Consider the following 17,153-nt stretch of genomic DNA (forward strand, 5'->3'; position numbering starts at 1 on the left):
GACAGCAGCCCAATCTGGATTGCGGGAGATTGTAACCGGTTACCATGTCGTGTCACATCGCTGTACAATCAAGCTTAGAAGGACGTATGTGTGCCGGACATTCATGTTGGACAAGATCTATGTGATGCATTCTGTATTTTCGCCTTTATCAAGCCTCGTGCTCATGGCAAAGAGTCAAGTGGCAATGTTTCCCCTTGACTTATCGACTTTGTACTCCTCTCACTCCAATCCAGCTTGCGCTCAAACAGGAGAGCTAGATACGTCAACGCGAGGAGTACGGGTACTTCCACTAACGGGCCAATCGTCGCTGCTAAAGCTTGATCCGATTGAACGCCATACACAGCAATGGCTACTGCGATTGCTAATTCGAAGCTATGAAGATATTGTCAGCTGAGAGACGAGAATCCGTGACGTCCAACGCAACCTACTTATTGGACCCGGCGGTGAAACTCTGAGAAAAGCACACGATGAGCTGCATTCGCTAGCCTAGTTTACATACCTGCACCACGGCCATTTTGTATCCATGCTTCTTGCCGCCACCTTTTCTCCGACTAAGCCAGTAGACGAGGAAGAATGTTCCTGACCACATGATCAGGAAATAGAGGATCATTGGCACAAAGACACGGAAGACTGGTCCCAAATTATCAAGAATACGTGTTGCCTGCTCCGCAAAAATGAGAATGATACTATTCCGCCATTTTTTGAATCAGTTTCAAGCTTGTCCGGCTCGTGGCGATGTAACGTACGTGTACAGAAGACCAATGAGGGCTAAAGGACCAAAGTATGGGAGAAATTTCGTATTAAATTTCTCGATTCCCAATATCCATATTCCAAGGATTCGGGTCACAGCACCAGCAGCCAAAGGTATACCAAGGTAGATTACAACGGCGAGAGCTGTTCTCCCGTACTCAAGCTTGAGTTCGTTTTCACCAGATATCACATTTATGAACAGCAAGCACATGGGAGAGTAAAGCACAATCTGAAGAACGGAATTGATGATGACAAGAATAGCACAATAGTCTACATCTCCGTGGGCCAGTACATTCCAGATCATGACCATTGCGATGCACCTAAAAATTAATATCAGTATATCACCAAAGCTTGGATAACTCACCTTGCCAGTCCGACCATGATGACCCCTGTTCGATATGTAGGTAGATCAGGTAGAGTTGCCCAGGCCACAGCGAGCATTACCTATATGCAGATCAGCACGACCGCTCCTAAGCGCAGGACTCACCAATGGCCCAATGATCCAGTTGAGGACTAGGGATACAAGTATTTGGCGCCAAATGTGGGAGGTGCGGAACATGGCTGGAAGACGCTCGTACTGGACTACAATTGGTCAGGAGAGTACCCGAAGACGGCACTCACCCTTCGTGAGGATCGGCCACATCATCACCAACAGTCCGATAACAATTGCTACTCATCATCAGTTCGTACTCATAAAGAGCGCATATCTGTACTCACGAACTGAGACCCCTTCAAGAGTAGAACCAGTCAAAACAACGTTGACGTTCCGGCCAAACTTCCCTAAGCCAATCAATTAGCTGGTACCTTGAGTTCGAATATCTCACCTATAACAACTCCCAAAATCATAGCAACGAGAACAAAAAGAGCTAGTAAGCGATCAAGCCATCCAAGGCCTTTCAGAAGGTTGGCTGCCTATGGTCAGTCGATGATCTGACGTTGCTGAAACTCACAACTCGGAGCGTCCTGATGGTCTCCAGGGGTCTCAGAGACTGTGGGATCGCCTTGAAATAGACCGACACCTTTCTGATCGCCCGTTACTGTCAACGATACATCGCTCGTATCGTGAACACCCGACTGTGAGGTGACACCCGGTCGGCCGCGGGGGAGGACTCCTTTTCTTGTGCACGTCATATCTACGATGGACGCCTGGCCTTTCACGCAATGAGTGTACAGACCGAGCAGATATATCCTGGTGAGTGTCCTACAAAGATTCAACTTCTTCTTGGACGGTAGATTGGAGATTTTGGCGAGTCTCAGGTTGTCGCCGATCATTATTTTGGATGTGATTTCAGGAGAAAATGTCTAATTTTCAGGGCGAATTTGAATTATCACGTGGGAATTTGATTTTATACAACAACTCTCATTGCCCATACTTGACTGCGTGCGGCATTCGGATAAGCAGATCACTTATGATCTCCATTGACTGATGATATGTTCATTCCGGATCACAATCTACAAACCCATAACAACACTGTGATTCGTCCAAACCGACTACTTTAGTTTCAGCCGGCATGGTGATAGACATGGAGGATGACCTTTGCTGGCAGGTCATTTCTGCGAGGTCATTATCCTTAGGACATAATCGTTTATCTGTCGTTTGTGATGATGTTGACCTTATATCTGATTGATAAACTATGTCGTGCGGCTCGTGCATATCGTTAAGTATAATGGGTTCCAGCCTTGTGACAGATGGGACTGTATTGACATGGCGCGTTAAGTGATTATGGTCCAACGAGTTCATTCTTACTGGTGGTGGTGACAATCTCTGTTCATCGATCAGAAGATCCGGTGGTACCTGGGGTTCGAGAGGTGGATTCGACGCGCCCGTCACAAGCGACGGCAATATTATGTGTGATGAAGGTGCAAATGATGTTTCTCCTGGCGTAACGCCCCAGATCTGATCAAGGCGAGTCATGGCTTGCTCAAGATCTCGCCGCATCGCGAGAGCCCATGTTCGTTGAGCGAGAGTTTGTGTTGAGTCGCCTCGATCGTTGAGCTCGCGGAAGTGTGAAAGTTGTCGTACCAACATTTCGTTCTCTGCGCGAAGACGCTCATTCTCTTCCTCAAGCTGTTCCTATTTAACATAATTAGCTGTCCGCCTCTATAAGCTACCACTGGCAAGCACTCACAATTCTCGCGGCTTTCCTTGCTCGATACTCCCGTTGTGTCAGTAAGGATCTGCTTGGAGGTAGCTGAAGATCCACAGGTCGACCCCGCACCATTTCGACACCAGTCAAACGTGAGAGCCGTAATGACGTAGCTTGATTTCAAAATATCAATTCGGCATCAGATTCCAAGCAGTGATCTTAATAAAGTTGGCTAAGCACACTGATAAATTTTGGTGAAGTCATTTGTTTAATGTGTTCAGTCAATACGATTGGATGTGATGACAATTGCGAAATGTAACGCGGCGGCGATTGATCTCCTCACTGCCCCGCTTATGTAACAACAACTTCCGTGACCTCCGTACAAAAAGAATGGCATGTCGAGGACGAATTACAGAATGAGCTAGCTTTCCCTGTGAGTCATGCGACTGCTCTCTGCTAAACCACGATTTATCCACGTCAGAAGGTGTCTCCTAATATAGTACCATCTGTTCATCTCATGAGAGCAATACATCACCTCGTCAAAGATACAGAACGCCGTTTTCCCTGCCTGTACCAGTGACGACGCACGCCTAAGAATAACGCGATCTCTTTTCCACTTGGTTATCACACCATCGATCGTCATATCATCTATCTGAATATTCCAACAGTTTGCATGGCAATTCATACCTATTCTAACCAGGACGATCAGAGAGTAGATTGAATTACGTTGAGTGTTGAGAAGAATACATGCAATAACCATCCGTCATAACTTACTGCTGTATTCAATGACTACAACTTAAAACGCATCAACAATATGGCCAAGTACACCTTGTATCAACTGGTAGGAGACGCTTCGAGTCCGGATGGTAGAGTAATTTCTCCTCATGTCTGGAAAACCAAGCTTGATTTAGCGTGAGTACATGAGTAATATCTTGCCAACCAATCTTCCATATGAGTAAAAGAGAAACAATTTTGAGATGTCTTGGCCTGGTGCAGCTTTTTCGAGCAGAAAGTCAATGACTCAGGAAAGACATTCCCTCAAATCAGAGGTGAATTGTCAGAGTTGACTAAGAACCCAGCCGTCACGGTACCTACTATAGAAGTGGATGGTGAATTCACTACCGATTCATGGAAGATTGCGGAATATGTAAGTAAGCTGTTCTCAAATAATCCTCGCATAACTTTCCCCGCCAACTCAATCATAATCTACCCTTCCATACTTCTGTCCACACGCATGTGATGAACGTACTCAAATAGCTGACGTCTGACTCCATTGTCAGCTTGAAGCAGAACATGGTACCCCTGAGAAATCATTGTTCGGTGGCTCTGTAGCTGGAAAAGATTTTGCCAAGTTCATCGAAATATGGAGCAACACTACTCTAGCGAATGAATTAAGACCTTTGGTGGCCATATCGGTAAGTCAACGATTTGTTGCCACCGACATTTCCTTCCATGGAATGAGTTTTAACTGACTTGAACATCCTGTATGTTCAGATCACGAGTCATTTTGATTCCCCTTCAAAATCTTATTTCATTAAATCCAAATTTGCAGGAGACATCACCAAACACTCTGCCCTCGTCAACAAATTCTCCAACTCAGAAGAGCTGGAAACTCAACTTGCAGCCGCCAGAAGTAGGCTGTCAGCCATCGAGTCACTTCTAAAGTATAAAAAGGAAAAAGGTGAACCTTTATGGTTGATTGGATCAAACCCTTCTCATGCGGATTTCTGTCTGTTTGGTTGGTTCGCCTCATCTAGTTTGCATCCTTCAGTCGAGAAGGAAGTATGGAGACATAAAGACAACGAGACTGTCGCCGAATGGTTAGATCTTGTACTGGAGAGCGGTCTAGTCGACAAAGCCCAATTGAGTTAAAGCTTAGTAAATGACTTGCGTAAGAATTCAGCTGAAAAGCATTACCCTATGCTGGATCACAGAAATTATTCATAGATGTGGATGAACAGAAGTTTAGTAAGCCAAATGACATGGACGATAAATAACTTTTCTCCCACACGTGATCGCAAACCTGTGAGATTTACTTATCTGCACACATATTTCCCGCAACAGTTTGACCTATGTTGCAGCGATGAATAAGGGCTTTCTGCCAGCGGAGCACTCAACCCTGCCTCTCTTGTCCTGCTTCAATGTCATTCTACTCTCACAAATGCATACTTGCAAGTCACCACCGTTGTTTCGATACAACACTTCCATGTTGATAACCCGCACGATTGGATGAATCAGGTAGGAATTAACTCACCGATATACAAACTAAAAAGATTAAACACTAAAACAACATGACGTCTTTCCTTGACGACCATCAAATGACACAACCTGCACCTCTTTCTTTGTAACTCATTCTTCTTTCATCTTATTCCTCTTATCATATCAATCAGAACAATATGAATGAACCCATGGATATTGATCTTCCTCTTGACGAGGTGAGTCATCCCTGCGATCTTGATGGCTGCGTCGCTGGGAAATCGTCTGACGGTATGACCCAATTCCTAGATCATCGCCAAGAAGCGTACCGAACAACGTGCCAGCAAGAGAATTGATCGTAAAATCAACCCCTACAGTAGACCACAGCCGATTACGAAACAAGTGGTTCCCTCCACAGCTGCCATCAGAGATGTGAAGTCTGGCATGTCGCTTTCAAACGTAAGTCTTTCCATCTGAACAATTTCACCATGGATTCGAATTTGAATCTGATGAGCTGACGAGAGAAAAGTTGCCGATCAAAACCACCTACAACGTCCAGTCTTTTCCATCTGTCGCTAACCCACCTCTCAATCCCACTCCACGAAACCTTGAACGTCCTTGCAGAGAGCTGTCAGCTGGCATCTTCTCGAAAGATGTCACTCCGGCTCAAATACGAGACTTGATTCAATCTACTGTCGGTCCAGTGCAGGAATTGAGGTTGGATGATAAGGGTATCGCTTGGATTAGGATGCTTAGATGGCAAGGATGGGAGGTATACACTTTCCGTAAGTACCTCGTGCTTGAGTGGGTGTAGTAGGAGCATCAAGTTGGAAGAATACAATAGCACGGGCAAGGCTGACCAGGGGGGAGGGACCAGTCAATGGTGAAATTTCAGACGGTAGTAAGTGTTCCTCTCATCTCAATCTTTCAAACCCAAAATTTGCAGCTAAATTGGCTTATGAAACATTGCAGCTCGAAGAATCACTGTTAGAGTTTATCCGCTTCCACGAATACCGCTTGGCTCCATAGGCGCGAATTATAATCGACGTAAAGCTCGTTGATTGCTATTGGCTGTCCCCGTACTGAAGTCAGTCCTTCCTCGATCCTGTGTCATGTTTGGATACTGTTTTCTTACACTGACATTCTACTGACAGGAGATTGAGAATATGTGCGTATGAAAGTAGATGTTACTAGGACTCATAACGTGATTTCGATCCGCAAATCCCAGTACTCCGATACTTACCTTCAGGAAAAGCGAAAAAAAAACCATTCTATTCCAATATAACCATTGTGAGAGTAGTTGTAACACATGCATAATTGTATATATTTCATAGACAGACCCCATCACGAGAGTTGATATGGTATCATATTGGCTGTAAATCCCGTTGCCACCTCACTCGAGAGACTGTCGATTTATCTGCTCGCTCTTTTGGTAATCTCCATTTGGAGATCTGGCCTCACGGATCGCTGTCAGCAGTCGGTGCTTCGCTACTGAAGAGCTACTTATATTGAAATGCTTATTCTCAGGCATAATACCACCGTCTAAAGTCAGACCCTAGGCATTGTTACAAAAGCCTGATTGCCTCTCCCTCTGCGTGAGTCATCAAGTTGATCATTCGTATCTGTGCCATGCGCGAAACCATTGCTGCAGCATGCCTTCTACGGATGGAATCAATCAGAAGTATCGTATGCTCCCGAAAATATGTACATAAAACCCAAAATATTTAATAAATCTACTTGATATGGACGAGGAATTGATTTCTCTCTACGTTCTCTCACACTAGCTGGAAAGATATACCGCTAATTTGGAACCCGCACCACAGTACTCCCTTTGATCACCTGGACACAGCATATTGCAGGCTGAGTCTGCAAGCTTGGTAGACCCAGCGTTGAGTGACTTGTCACACCAGCACTCTTGTCCGTATTCCATACCGGCGTAAGAGTAACCCTTGGCTTGACATCCGTTTACACACCATTCGGCAGACATTCCGGTGGAGTTAGAGAAGCTGTAAGCAGCCAAAGCTCGACCTTTGGAAGGCTCTGAATAGCAACCTTGTAGCTTGTAAGTTCCGACTAGAGGGACGAGCTGTGGTGGTACGTAAGCTGTGTAGTTGAAGACAGACAATCGAGAGCTGCCTCCACATATGTCGGAGGAGCCTGCAGTGTTTCCTGCACAGGCCATGTTGCATCCACTGTACCCGAGAGTACTGTTCGATTGCAATGCAACACCACAGTAACATTCTCGTCCGTATTCGAGACCAGCTAAAGGCAAATTCTTCGAAAGGCAGAAGGCTTGACAAGCTTGAATAGTCATGGTTGACGTTGCTGTTGCAGCGAGATTCAGCGCTCGAGGGTTGGTCTCGTTGGCACATCCCAAGTATTGCCAGTCTGATTTGGCAGAAGCTGAGGGTGCAAGCGAGGTTGAAGACGCGGACTTGGATGCGGAAGAGGATGAAGCGGAACTGGTTATGGCAGACGAGCTGGTTGAGGATGACGCTACACTTGATGGCGCAATCGAAGAAGACGATGATTTGGACGAAGATGATCCTTGTGCGGATGACGTGGATGACGTGGATGACGTGGATGACGCAGATGATGAAGCCGATGCGCTTGCTGATGACGATGGAACCGCGGACGATGAGGCGGAAAGGTTTGAAGAGGATGATGAAGGCGCGCCAGACGAAGACGAAAGAGACGACGAAGAAGACGAAGGTACCGTAGAGGAAGACGACGAAGATACTGCTGAAGATGCTGCCAAAGATGATGAAGGCAAGGCTGATGAAGACGAAGATGAGGGAGTCGAAGACGAAGACGAAGATGAGGGAGTCGAAGACGAAGACGAAGACAATGAGGCAGCTGATGAGGACGAAGAGGCAAGCGCAGCTGATGATGAAGGAAGGGAAGTGCTATTGGCAGAAGAGGAGATAGCCGAGGAGGACGACGATGCTAGAGCCGAAGATCCCGATGACGATGATGATGACGCCACTACTGTTGCAGAGGTCGAATTGATTCCGGAAGATGAGGAAGACGCGGTTGACGACACCGAGGCGGATGACGATGGGGCGATGGAGCTTGTGACCGCGGAAGATATGCTGCTACCTGACGTAGAGGAGGTCGACGTGTTCTGACTGATGTTATATAGAGACAGTCCGACTGGTCCACCACAGATCTGGAGCTTGTTGCCCATGCATGGCATGTTGCATCGTCCATCGGTAGCTGTGATACTACCAGCGGTCAGGGTGTTGCCACAGTAGCATTCTCTTGCGTATTCAACGGCAAAGTAAGTGTAACCCGAGCAAGTTGCAGCACACTTGTCCAATGTCATGTCGTCAGTGGCGAGGGTTTTGCCTTGCAAAGCTCGAGCGCCATTTGGCTCGGTGTGACAGTCAACGTATGTGTATGCGCTGATCACAGGAGGGTTGACGGGGCCTGTAGGTGTAGCGGATGGGGAAGCCGTAGCGGAAGTCGACGCACTCGCAGAATCCGAAGCAGAAGCAGTAGAAGAAGATACTGATGAAGAAACAGCACTAGACGATGACGGTGCTCCAACGGTGCTGACAGCATAGACGTTCAGCCTGTTACCGGCACCGCAATACTCGGAACTGTTGCCAGCACAAACCATGTTACAGTCGGTAGCCGGCGCCGATATTGAGCCTGTGCCGAGTAAGTTGCCACAATAACACTCTTGACCATATTCCACACCGGCATATGCGTAACCTTGACAAGCGGCCGTACAATTGGCGACAGTGGTAGCGAAGCCCAGACCTTTACCGATGGATAGAGCTCGTCCTCCAGTCCCTTCTGTGTAACATCCGATACTCGTGAAACCGTTCACCCCGGGGTTGGCAGAGGGACCAGTGACCACGTTTGCAGCTGTATTGGAGTCCATGAAGAGAGAGATATAAGACCCAGTTTGATCCACTCCATTACCACCACAAATCTGATTAACGTTGCCGCCACAAGCATAATTGCAATTGGCGTCATCGACCTGTTGTGTTGGGATATAAGGACCACACCAGCATTCTCGAAGGTACTGGGTACCGGCGAATGCGTATCCAGCGCCAGAACAGGCTTGAACACACATTTCGTTAGTGTTGGCGTCCGATGCGTAGATTTGCGTCTTCAACTGTCGACCGGGATTGTTTTCCTTGTAACAGCCTTTGTATCGATATCGAGAGGTTCCGTTGGCCAGGAGAGGAGCGGATTGTTCACTTATAGCGTTACAAGCGAATTGTATATGTTGCTTTCCGAATGTAGGATCGCCGAGGTTCATCGTCCATCCGGCTGACCCAGTGTACGAGTCTACGTCGATTTGGCTTTTTGGGACTGAACAGTACAAGGTAGCTGTAGCGCTTTCTCCAGGGCCAAGTGTTGTGCCTTCGGCAAGATCGATTTGATTCTGCGCTCCGATGATACCAGCAACCCCGAAAGGTGGTTTGGAGACAGTGACCGATAGCCGCGCAGAGCTGTTGTCACCTTGATTGGTGAGACGCATCTTCAAATTTCTCGATGTGTTCTCCAACACGTCCCCAAAGGTGAACGGAGTAGAGTTGTCGTATTTAACCCATCCAGTGCCATCGGGAGTTTGAAATTCGAGTAAAGCACTTGGATAGGTACCGGCGACCCCAATAACATCGAGAACTTTTTTGCCTCCAGTGGACACGATGTTGACAAAGGTCGCGTAGTTTCCAGAGGAGATAGGGTCAAACGCAACGTTCACAGCCGCTTGACTGTTACCAGCGATTGCTGATGGTATCTTACTGAAAGTGAAGGGTCCGCAGGTAACCGACGCGTCCACAATGGTCATCGCGGTGAACGGGCCAGTTTCACTGGAATTTGAACATTGCCATCCTGTGATAGTAAGATTGCTGTTGCCCTGGTTTAACAAAATGACTGATTGACTGATTCCACCAACCTGTTGACCAGTAATGACACCGTCGAAACTGACTGTGTTTGGTGATAAACCGAGAATGGCGCTAGTACTTTGTCCAGTACCCTTAAGACGGACTGGGGTGCTGGTACTAAATCCGGCAGCCCCGTTGGTGGTGTTCAGAACAGCGTCCGAAGATAGAGGGCCAACTTGACCTGGGGTGAATGCGGCTTGGAAAGAGAATGTTGTTCCTTTGGGTACTGTCACTGGGAGAACAGCGGAGGAGTTGCCGAGTACAAAGTTTTTATTGCCACTGATACTGAGGGAGGTGACTTGCGTGTCAACATTGGCTTGACATTGGATGGTCTTGAAACCAGAAGTATCGTTGAGATTCACAGTACCGAAGTCGTAAGGAGAAGAACAGTTCACTGGGAGATTGACGGGCGATCCGAAACCATAGAATAAGCCCAGGGTGGTGATCATGTAGACTCGACTGTCACTGAAGACAGGTCGACTGAATTTGGTGGTTCCAGGAACATTGAATGAATTGATCAAAGTTAATTGACCATTTTGAGGTACCGCATTGTAGATACGAAGATTTGCACCTTCAACGTCGGATGTCCACAATAAACCTGTGCCGGGTTGATCCTTCATTGACGTAGTAGTTCCGTGACCAACACCGAGAATATAAGCATTCTTCTCGGGTGTGTCGGCTACTTTAGTGAAAGAGGGTACTCCAGCGTCGCAAGAGAATTTGAAGACATGGGTAGGATACTGTATCACGTTGATGTATATATAACCTCCCTCTAAGGGGTAAACACCGGCTCCAGCATAGACAGAGTTTTCGTTTTGGTAGACCTGGAGGACCGCATCCAGCTTGTTTGGCCCGTTCTGATACCCTCCCATATTGTCTAAGTCGATCCAGTAGGTCTTTCCAGATTTGCCGGTTACCACACCAATCCGTTTTACGCTGCCGCAGGAAAATTGACTGGGTAAAATTTCGAGTGGAGTAGTACCCAAATCCTTGTCGGCACCATCAAGTTGGGTCTTTTCCCATGGCATGAAAAAGTCCACTGGGGTAAGAGATCCATCGTCGTTGATCGTCATGTGCACCGCGGCTTCTTCCAAAGAAGTAGGAGGCTGACGTCCGGAAACTGGAATGCCGTTGAGTTGAGAAGCGTACCCGTTGCCACTGGCAAAGAACATGGAACCCCGGCCGTCTGAAGCGAGACCGCCACCTGACATCCATACTCCAGCACCAGGTACGGTGTTCTTGACACCTTGTCCCTCTGTAGCGTACATCTCAACAGTCTTTCCTGTGGATTTATCCCATCCCATGATCCATCCTGTGAAGTTGTATTGTACACAATGTGATGCAAAACCGGCGTAAACGTATTGGCCTTGTTGAAGCAAAGCGGGTCGTTGATGGTGGATACCTCCGTTGAACGATCGAGCAGGATTGTTGCGCGCAACGGTGCCTTCGAGATCAACAGGGAAATTACTTCTCTCTGAGAGATCATCTACACTGATGGCATGGAAGTAGTAGCGGCCATTTGGTCGGCCTTGAGCACCCGCGACATTTTGGTTTACATAGGTTTTGGTAGTCAAATACCAAGTATTGGTGGATGGATCGATGACTCCTGTGGCCGTTGAGCCGATGTGAGGATTGATATCAACACAACCGTCCAGGTCGGCAGTGAGGAAGGGAATGTGAAGATTACGATGCATGACGATCACACCAGTTTTGGCGTTGATTTTGTAGATATTGTTTTGTTGAGTCGCCAGGTAGACGTACTGTACGCCGTCGTCTGTGGTGTAGACTAGAGGTGAAGCGAAAACCTGCTCTGGTACTCCGCCGTAGTTACCAGGGAGAACAGTCTTGAAAATTTGACCGAACTGGGAGCTTCCCACCACTGCAGGATCCATATTGTGGTTGCTGAAAGATAGATCAGTAGCTTTCTAGATCATCCACAGATGGCGTGACAACTTACTTTTGATAACCGGCACGAGAAACATCGCCACCCCAGGTGATAGTGTCGGTATCAGCCCACGCAGAGACTAATGAGAGTAGCGAAAGGAGGTGAACAACACTGTAAAGAGCGTAAGACAACATGGTGTTACGGATTCCCGACGTGCGGGGAGGATATCAACAGGAAGTCGGAGATGAGGATCGGGGTCGTACAACTTCTTGTGAACGACGGTGCTATGAGAAATGAACAGAATGAAACGGATGTATGTTTCCAAAAGAAACGGGGGAGAAACATTTTGAAAAGTCCTCCTATATATCCAACAATGAGATACCAAGGAATTTACGTGTCAGAAAAACAAAGATGTGCGCTATCAGGACTCGAGCACCGGGTCCACAGGAAGCGAACTAAGCCCGTTGACACAAAGCATCCGGTCTCTCATCAGGCCGCGCCTGTATACATGGTGATTAGGAGGTTTGGCGGGTAGTCCGAAATCAGGAACGAGATCGACAGGAACCAGAGATCCCAATCTCAGGTTGACTGGGTGCATCACAGGGTATACGCAGGAAAGGAACATGCTTCGGTAACGCATGAGAAGCCGCCAATACGTTGTTGTCACGGGAAACGGCTCGGGAACGAGACATTTGTAGAAATTACGCTATCCGTTAATCCACTTTGCAGGAAAGAATGGGACCTGAACCGAAACTTCGGAAAAGAAGCACAGGAAAGAGAGAGTGAAGACAGGAAGATGTGAACCGAGACACCAAACAGGCACTCAAAGTCGGGACCGCTCGGAAAACGGCGGGCTGAAGTCCGGACTAAAAGTTACCCTCTGACCCTGGGTATTCTAGCGTAAGTTGCCAAGGCGTGAATGTCGCGGGAGGAGCCGTAACGCACGTGTAAGTGTGGCGAAACTGTGGCAGCCTCCCTTTTCCTGCACCCCACTTAATGATCAGAGATATCAAAGTCCCGAGCTAATCCCCGGCGTGGCAGATAACACCAGAAAGCCACGTGAGCCGGAACCAAAAATGGCTCTTTGTCATTGTCAATCGGCAAAAAGTCGTTTATGCATCTAATCGCGTGGCGTCAGATTTAACCGATACATATAAACAGTAGCGAACCAGATGTCATATCCGCCCCGTTTCACTAATTAAGACTAACGCAACTTGGCAGTTCTTTTTATAGCCTGTGAATCACCTGTCCTTGACGAGGACCGACGTCATTCTTATTCGCTTTGTGCTGGATTTATTACCTTCTTATCTCTCTCTGTCTGCCGTGATTGGACGAAATGACGAATGACGAATAACTGCAACATGCTCCATTTTCACATGACTCTGTGTAGTTTTGAACGGGTCTCGATCCACTCTCCCCCGTAGCCATGGTCGATGCACCATTCTTGATCTGATCTTTCCTTCATCTATTCACTATATCCCCAGTTCAGTGCTATCGTTGTATCATATCACAGAGTCAACGCAACACAATGGCTACATTCCCATCCGATCAGGAGAAGTCTTACAAAGCTCCTACACAAACGTCCATTCATCCTGCTAAGACCTTCGGTCACGGTTACAATGACCAAAACGGTACCACCATTGGTGCACCTGATTATGGGGAATCTCATCAAGGCATCGAGAAGAGTGAATCATCGCTTCATCGTGGTTTGAAACCACGTCACGTCTCGGTGAGTGTCCTGACAAGAAGCTCGAGTGCATTACAATTGACGATCGTCCCGATAGCTCATTGCGATTGGGGGAGTTATCGGAACAGGTATGTTTATGGGTCTGGTCAAGTCAGTCCGTCTCAGTGCAGTATTGACAAATGCACAGGTCTGTTCATCGGAACCGGAACGGCTTTGTCCAATGGAGGTCCATTAGGATTGTGGCTCGGTTTTTCGTTCGTGGGAATCTTGGTATTCTTGTGAGTTCTCCTATAGTGCTTTCCCCGTCTCTCATGGTTGATGATCAATATTATAGCATGATGCTTGGTCTCGGAGAAATGTCCGCGTATTTGCCTATCACTGGTGGTCAACTTACATTCGCAGGTCGATTCTTTGATCCGGCACTTGGGTTTGCCATGACCTGGAGCACTGTGAGTGAATGGAGGCTTTTCAAAAATCCCATATTGAAGAACGCTGTATTAGACACTTCATTGGGCTCTCACTTGTGCATCCGAGTAAGTCATCAATGCCCGCGATTATGGGTAGCCCATTGCGCTGACCTAGGATCATGCAGATTGTCTGCCGTAGCAGTACTTGTCAACTACTGGCTGGAACCGAGTAGAGTTAACAACGCGGTTTGGATTACTATCGGCTATGTTGTAGTCGTCGCCCTCAATCTGACCACTTCAGGGGTGTACGGAGAGACCGAGTTCATCTTCAGCTCCATCAAGGTATTGACCATCATCGGTTTGATCAGTAAGTTGTTGGTGCGTCCATGATTTCATCGACTTTGCTGATGACGTTTTCCAGTCCTCGGTATCGCTATAGATTGCGGAGCTGGACCGACCGGTCACTACCTTGGATTCCACTACTGGCATGATCCTGTGAATAACTTCCCGGAATCGTTTGTATAGTGCAATGCTGACAAGAATGCTACAAGGGGGCACTCGCTCAATACGAAGATATAGGTGGAAGTACCGGAAGATTTCTTGGGTTCTGGGCTGTTATGACTCAAGCCGCCTTCTCGTGAGCTCCTATTTGACCCTCTCTCCCGTGATTGCTTATTGAGCATCTTGATTACCGGATGATACAGATACGGCGGTGTAGAGTTTTTCGGTATTACTGCGGCCGAAAGCTCCAACCCTCGTTTCTCGATTCCCCGAGCTATGAAACAAATCTATTTCCGAATTGGTGTCTTCTACATTTTAGGTGAGTACCACCAGCTACAAATTGAGATGGGAAATGACATTTGACCACAGGTACATTTATACTTGGGCTTATTGTGCCTTACAACAACTCCCGTCTCGGTACGGCTAGTAACGCTGCTGCCTCACCATGGGTCATCGCTATCCAGCTTTCGGGCATCAAGGCTTTACCCCATATCATCAGTGCGTAATGTAATATGGAGTACCTGATGTATAGCTGATTTCCCTTCCAGATGCTTGTTTAATCACATCCGCGTGGTCAGCTGGAAATGCCGATCTTTATGTCTCTTCTCGAAGTCTTTACAACATGGCTCATAAGGGGTTGGTTCCAAGAATATTCCTAAGGACTCATCGATGTATGTCTATGAGTGACACGATACAAGTGTACGGCTGATTACCATTATCAGATGGAACACCCTGGGTCGCTGTTCTTACAATGGCTACAATCCCACTATTGGCATACATGACCGTTAGCAATGGAGCCGCGCAAGTGTTCGGATGGTTCGTGAACTTGGTAAGTCGCTTTTTTTGTTTGTCGACTAGTCCTCAGTACTCATCCTTCGTATAGGTCGCGGTCATGGGTCTTGTCGAATGGATGGGTATCTGTATCGCCTATATTGGCTTCCGGAGGGCGATGAAAGCTCAAGACTTTGATCGAACAACACTCCCTTATCGTCACCCCCTGGCTCTCTTTGGTGCTTGGTTTGCGCTGTTCTCGTTTGCAAGTGAGTTTACGTTATCTCTCACTCGCCTAGCACTTGCTGATGCCCTGTAGTCATCATTCTCTTTTCTGGATGGACCGTCTTCCGAGACACCAAAAACTTCGATCGAGCCACTTTCATTACTAGTACGTATCTCAGTGTCTTGTTCAGATGTTTCTTAAATGTTTCCTACTGTGTACTGACGTATTTGCCAGATTACTTGCCCGCTGTCTTTTTCCCTGCTCTATATTTCGGATATAAACTCTATGCCAAGACTAGCATCATCCACCCTTTGGAAGTTGATTGTAAGTGGCGTTTTCTTTTGGTAAAAGCTTACACCTCTTGCAGTGATCAGCGACGTCGCTGAAATCGAGGCAACTATGGTGGAGCGTCCACCAGCTCATGGTTTCAAAGGCAGGCTCCAAGCTGCGCTGTTCTAGACCTCACGAGTGGCTTTTTCTGGCGGAAAGATGAGATGAAATCAATAGCAGAATGAGTACGTATTGCATGCACGTCTTGCTTGTATATCGCTACTTTGCGTCATTTGTCAAGGTATGGGCAACAAGGCGACTGCAGGAAGCGATCGAGTGCGAAGGAAGCAGCTATCACACGGGTTACATGGCCGTGCCAGGGGTCGTCCCCAGGGTGGGAATTTCCATGCATCCGTTTTTCATGGATTCCCGGCAGAGGCAAGCATGCTGATTCTGTATCTGGAAACCATTCATGCATAGGTGGGATGTGTGATGCATGAGAATTTATTTTCAGTCGGTCGGGTGGACGGGCTGAAAAGGCTTGGGGGTCGGGGGTGAAAAAAGGCCGGGAGATGGTGTTTGGATCTATGTCAAGCATTCCAACGGGCTGGGCTGTTGGGGACAGTCTGTGTGAGCTTGGATAAAATACTGAAAGGGCTGGGGATGATGTGTGGGATGCATGAGAATTTATTTTCACTCACCTCGGCCGTTTGGGGGTTATAGGGAGGTTCCCTCTTGGGGTTTTGCCCTTCCCGGTTGAATTTTGCCAATCTGAAAGATCCTACAGATAGCTGCCGAAGATACAAGAAAACCCCAGGAAAAACATCCTGGAAAAGTTGGATATTGCTCGAGTCATTCAACTTTCAGTCCAAGAGGTCAAGATCTCAACTGATCAAAAATAAGTTTAAGTTCTTTTATGAAACACCTTGTGATTATTTTTCAATTTGAGATCTCCTATATTAATAAATGCCCTGAACCTCCACCTACATTCAGATTACTGATACAACCCTGGGAAAGTAACATATATATGCATACATCTCCCCTCCACTCCTCATATGTTTATATGCATGCATATAGAACAAATAAGGGATTACATAATCAAATCTCCAATGCTTAGCAAGTCTTGATCAGGTGATATCCCATGGAGCCCCAATCAGGCTGTCCATCATGTCCCATACTCCACCCATTGTTAGTTCTCATGTGATCCAACATTACTCTAAGAGCTCTGTAACTTTGTGTGTATGCTCATTGGAGCTGGATGCATGGCTCATAGAAGTTAGAAGTAGATCTGACCTGCTCCCAGTGTATATCAGCAGCAGTGAAGTTGGATTGGACTGTGTCATATGATGTGACAAGTGAGAATGTATGTGACAATGTATGTGACAAGGGAGATGTGACATGTGACAAGTGCGACATCTGTGACGGTATGTGACAGTATAGGATGTTGTGACATTGTGTGACATTGTGTC

The 17,153-nt window shown here is 47.1% G+C and overlaps 6 protein-coding genes across 6 annotated transcripts; 3 read left to right on the forward strand and 3 right to left on the reverse strand.

Annotated features, from left to right (window-relative positions):
• Positions 1 to 161: 161 nt before the first annotated feature.
• IL334_005125 (arsenical-resistance protein) lies at positions 162 to 2,022 on the reverse strand (the record flags this gene model as incomplete). The annotated part of the gene is made up of 10 exons (XM_062936839.1): positions 162 to 372; positions 429 to 451; positions 500 to 686; positions 747 to 1,070; positions 1,115 to 1,194; positions 1,238 to 1,263; positions 1,372 to 1,419; positions 1,468 to 1,530; positions 1,575 to 1,643; positions 1,701 to 2,022. 10 exons carry the CDS (start codon positions 2,020 to 2,022, stop codon positions 162 to 164), a joined length of 1,353 nt encoding a protein of 450 aa, XP_062792890.1.
• A 163-nt stretch (positions 2,023 to 2,185) lies between these two features.
• Positions 2,186 to 2,972, reverse strand: IL334_005126 (uncharacterized protein; the record flags this gene model as incomplete). The annotated part of the gene is made up of 2 exons (XM_062936840.1): positions 2,186 to 2,824; positions 2,880 to 2,972. 2 exons carry the CDS (start codon positions 2,970 to 2,972, stop codon positions 2,186 to 2,188), a joined length of 732 nt encoding a protein of 243 aa, XP_062792891.1.
• A 679-nt stretch (positions 2,973 to 3,651) lies between these two features.
• IL334_005127 (uncharacterized protein) lies at positions 3,652 to 4,709 on the forward strand (the record flags this gene model as incomplete). Its single annotated transcript, XM_062936841.1, has 4 exons — positions 3,652 to 3,749; positions 3,834 to 3,984; positions 4,118 to 4,252; positions 4,332 to 4,709. 4 exons carry the CDS (start codon positions 3,652 to 3,654, stop codon positions 4,707 to 4,709), a joined length of 762 nt encoding a protein of 253 aa, XP_062792892.1.
• Positions 4,710 to 5,233: 524 nt separating this feature from the next.
• Positions 5,234 to 6,094, forward strand: IL334_005128 (uncharacterized protein; the record flags this gene model as incomplete). Its single annotated transcript, XM_062936842.1, has 5 exons — positions 5,234 to 5,272; positions 5,343 to 5,492; positions 5,563 to 5,818; positions 5,911 to 5,934; positions 6,006 to 6,094. The coding sequence occupies 5 exons, from the start codon at positions 5,234 to 5,236 to the stop codon at positions 6,092 to 6,094; spliced, it is 558 nt and encodes a 185-aa protein (XP_062792893.1).
• A 719-nt stretch (positions 6,095 to 6,813) lies between these two features.
• On the reverse strand, positions 6,814 to 11,829 carry IL334_005129 (uncharacterized protein; the record flags this gene model as incomplete). The annotated part of the gene is made up of 1 exon (XM_062936843.1): positions 6,814 to 11,829. One exon carries the CDS (start codon positions 11,827 to 11,829, stop codon positions 6,814 to 6,816), a length of 5,016 nt encoding a protein of 1,671 aa, XP_062792894.1.
• Positions 11,830 to 13,350: 1,521 nt separating this feature from the next.
• Positions 13,351 to 15,873, forward strand: IL334_005130 (uncharacterized protein; the record flags this gene model as incomplete). Its single annotated transcript, XM_062936844.1, has 16 exons — positions 13,351 to 13,551; positions 13,607 to 13,637; positions 13,697 to 13,787; positions 13,844 to 13,958; positions 14,011 to 14,042; positions 14,102 to 14,283; positions 14,338 to 14,411; positions 14,468 to 14,553; positions 14,621 to 14,736; positions 14,787 to 14,915; positions 14,966 to 15,088; positions 15,140 to 15,246; positions 15,301 to 15,457; positions 15,508 to 15,579; positions 15,649 to 15,738; positions 15,782 to 15,873. 16 exons carry the CDS (start codon positions 13,351 to 13,353, stop codon positions 15,871 to 15,873), a joined length of 1,698 nt encoding a protein of 565 aa, XP_062792895.1.
• Positions 15,874 to 17,153: the final 1,280 nt, after the last annotated feature.

The sequence above is a fragment of the Kwoniella shivajii genome, chromosome 6, assembly GCF_035658355.1.
Source record: "Kwoniella shivajii chromosome 6, complete sequence".
In the NCBI taxonomy this organism is placed as follows: domain Eukaryota; kingdom Fungi; phylum Basidiomycota; class Tremellomycetes; order Tremellales; family Cryptococcaceae; genus Kwoniella; species Kwoniella shivajii.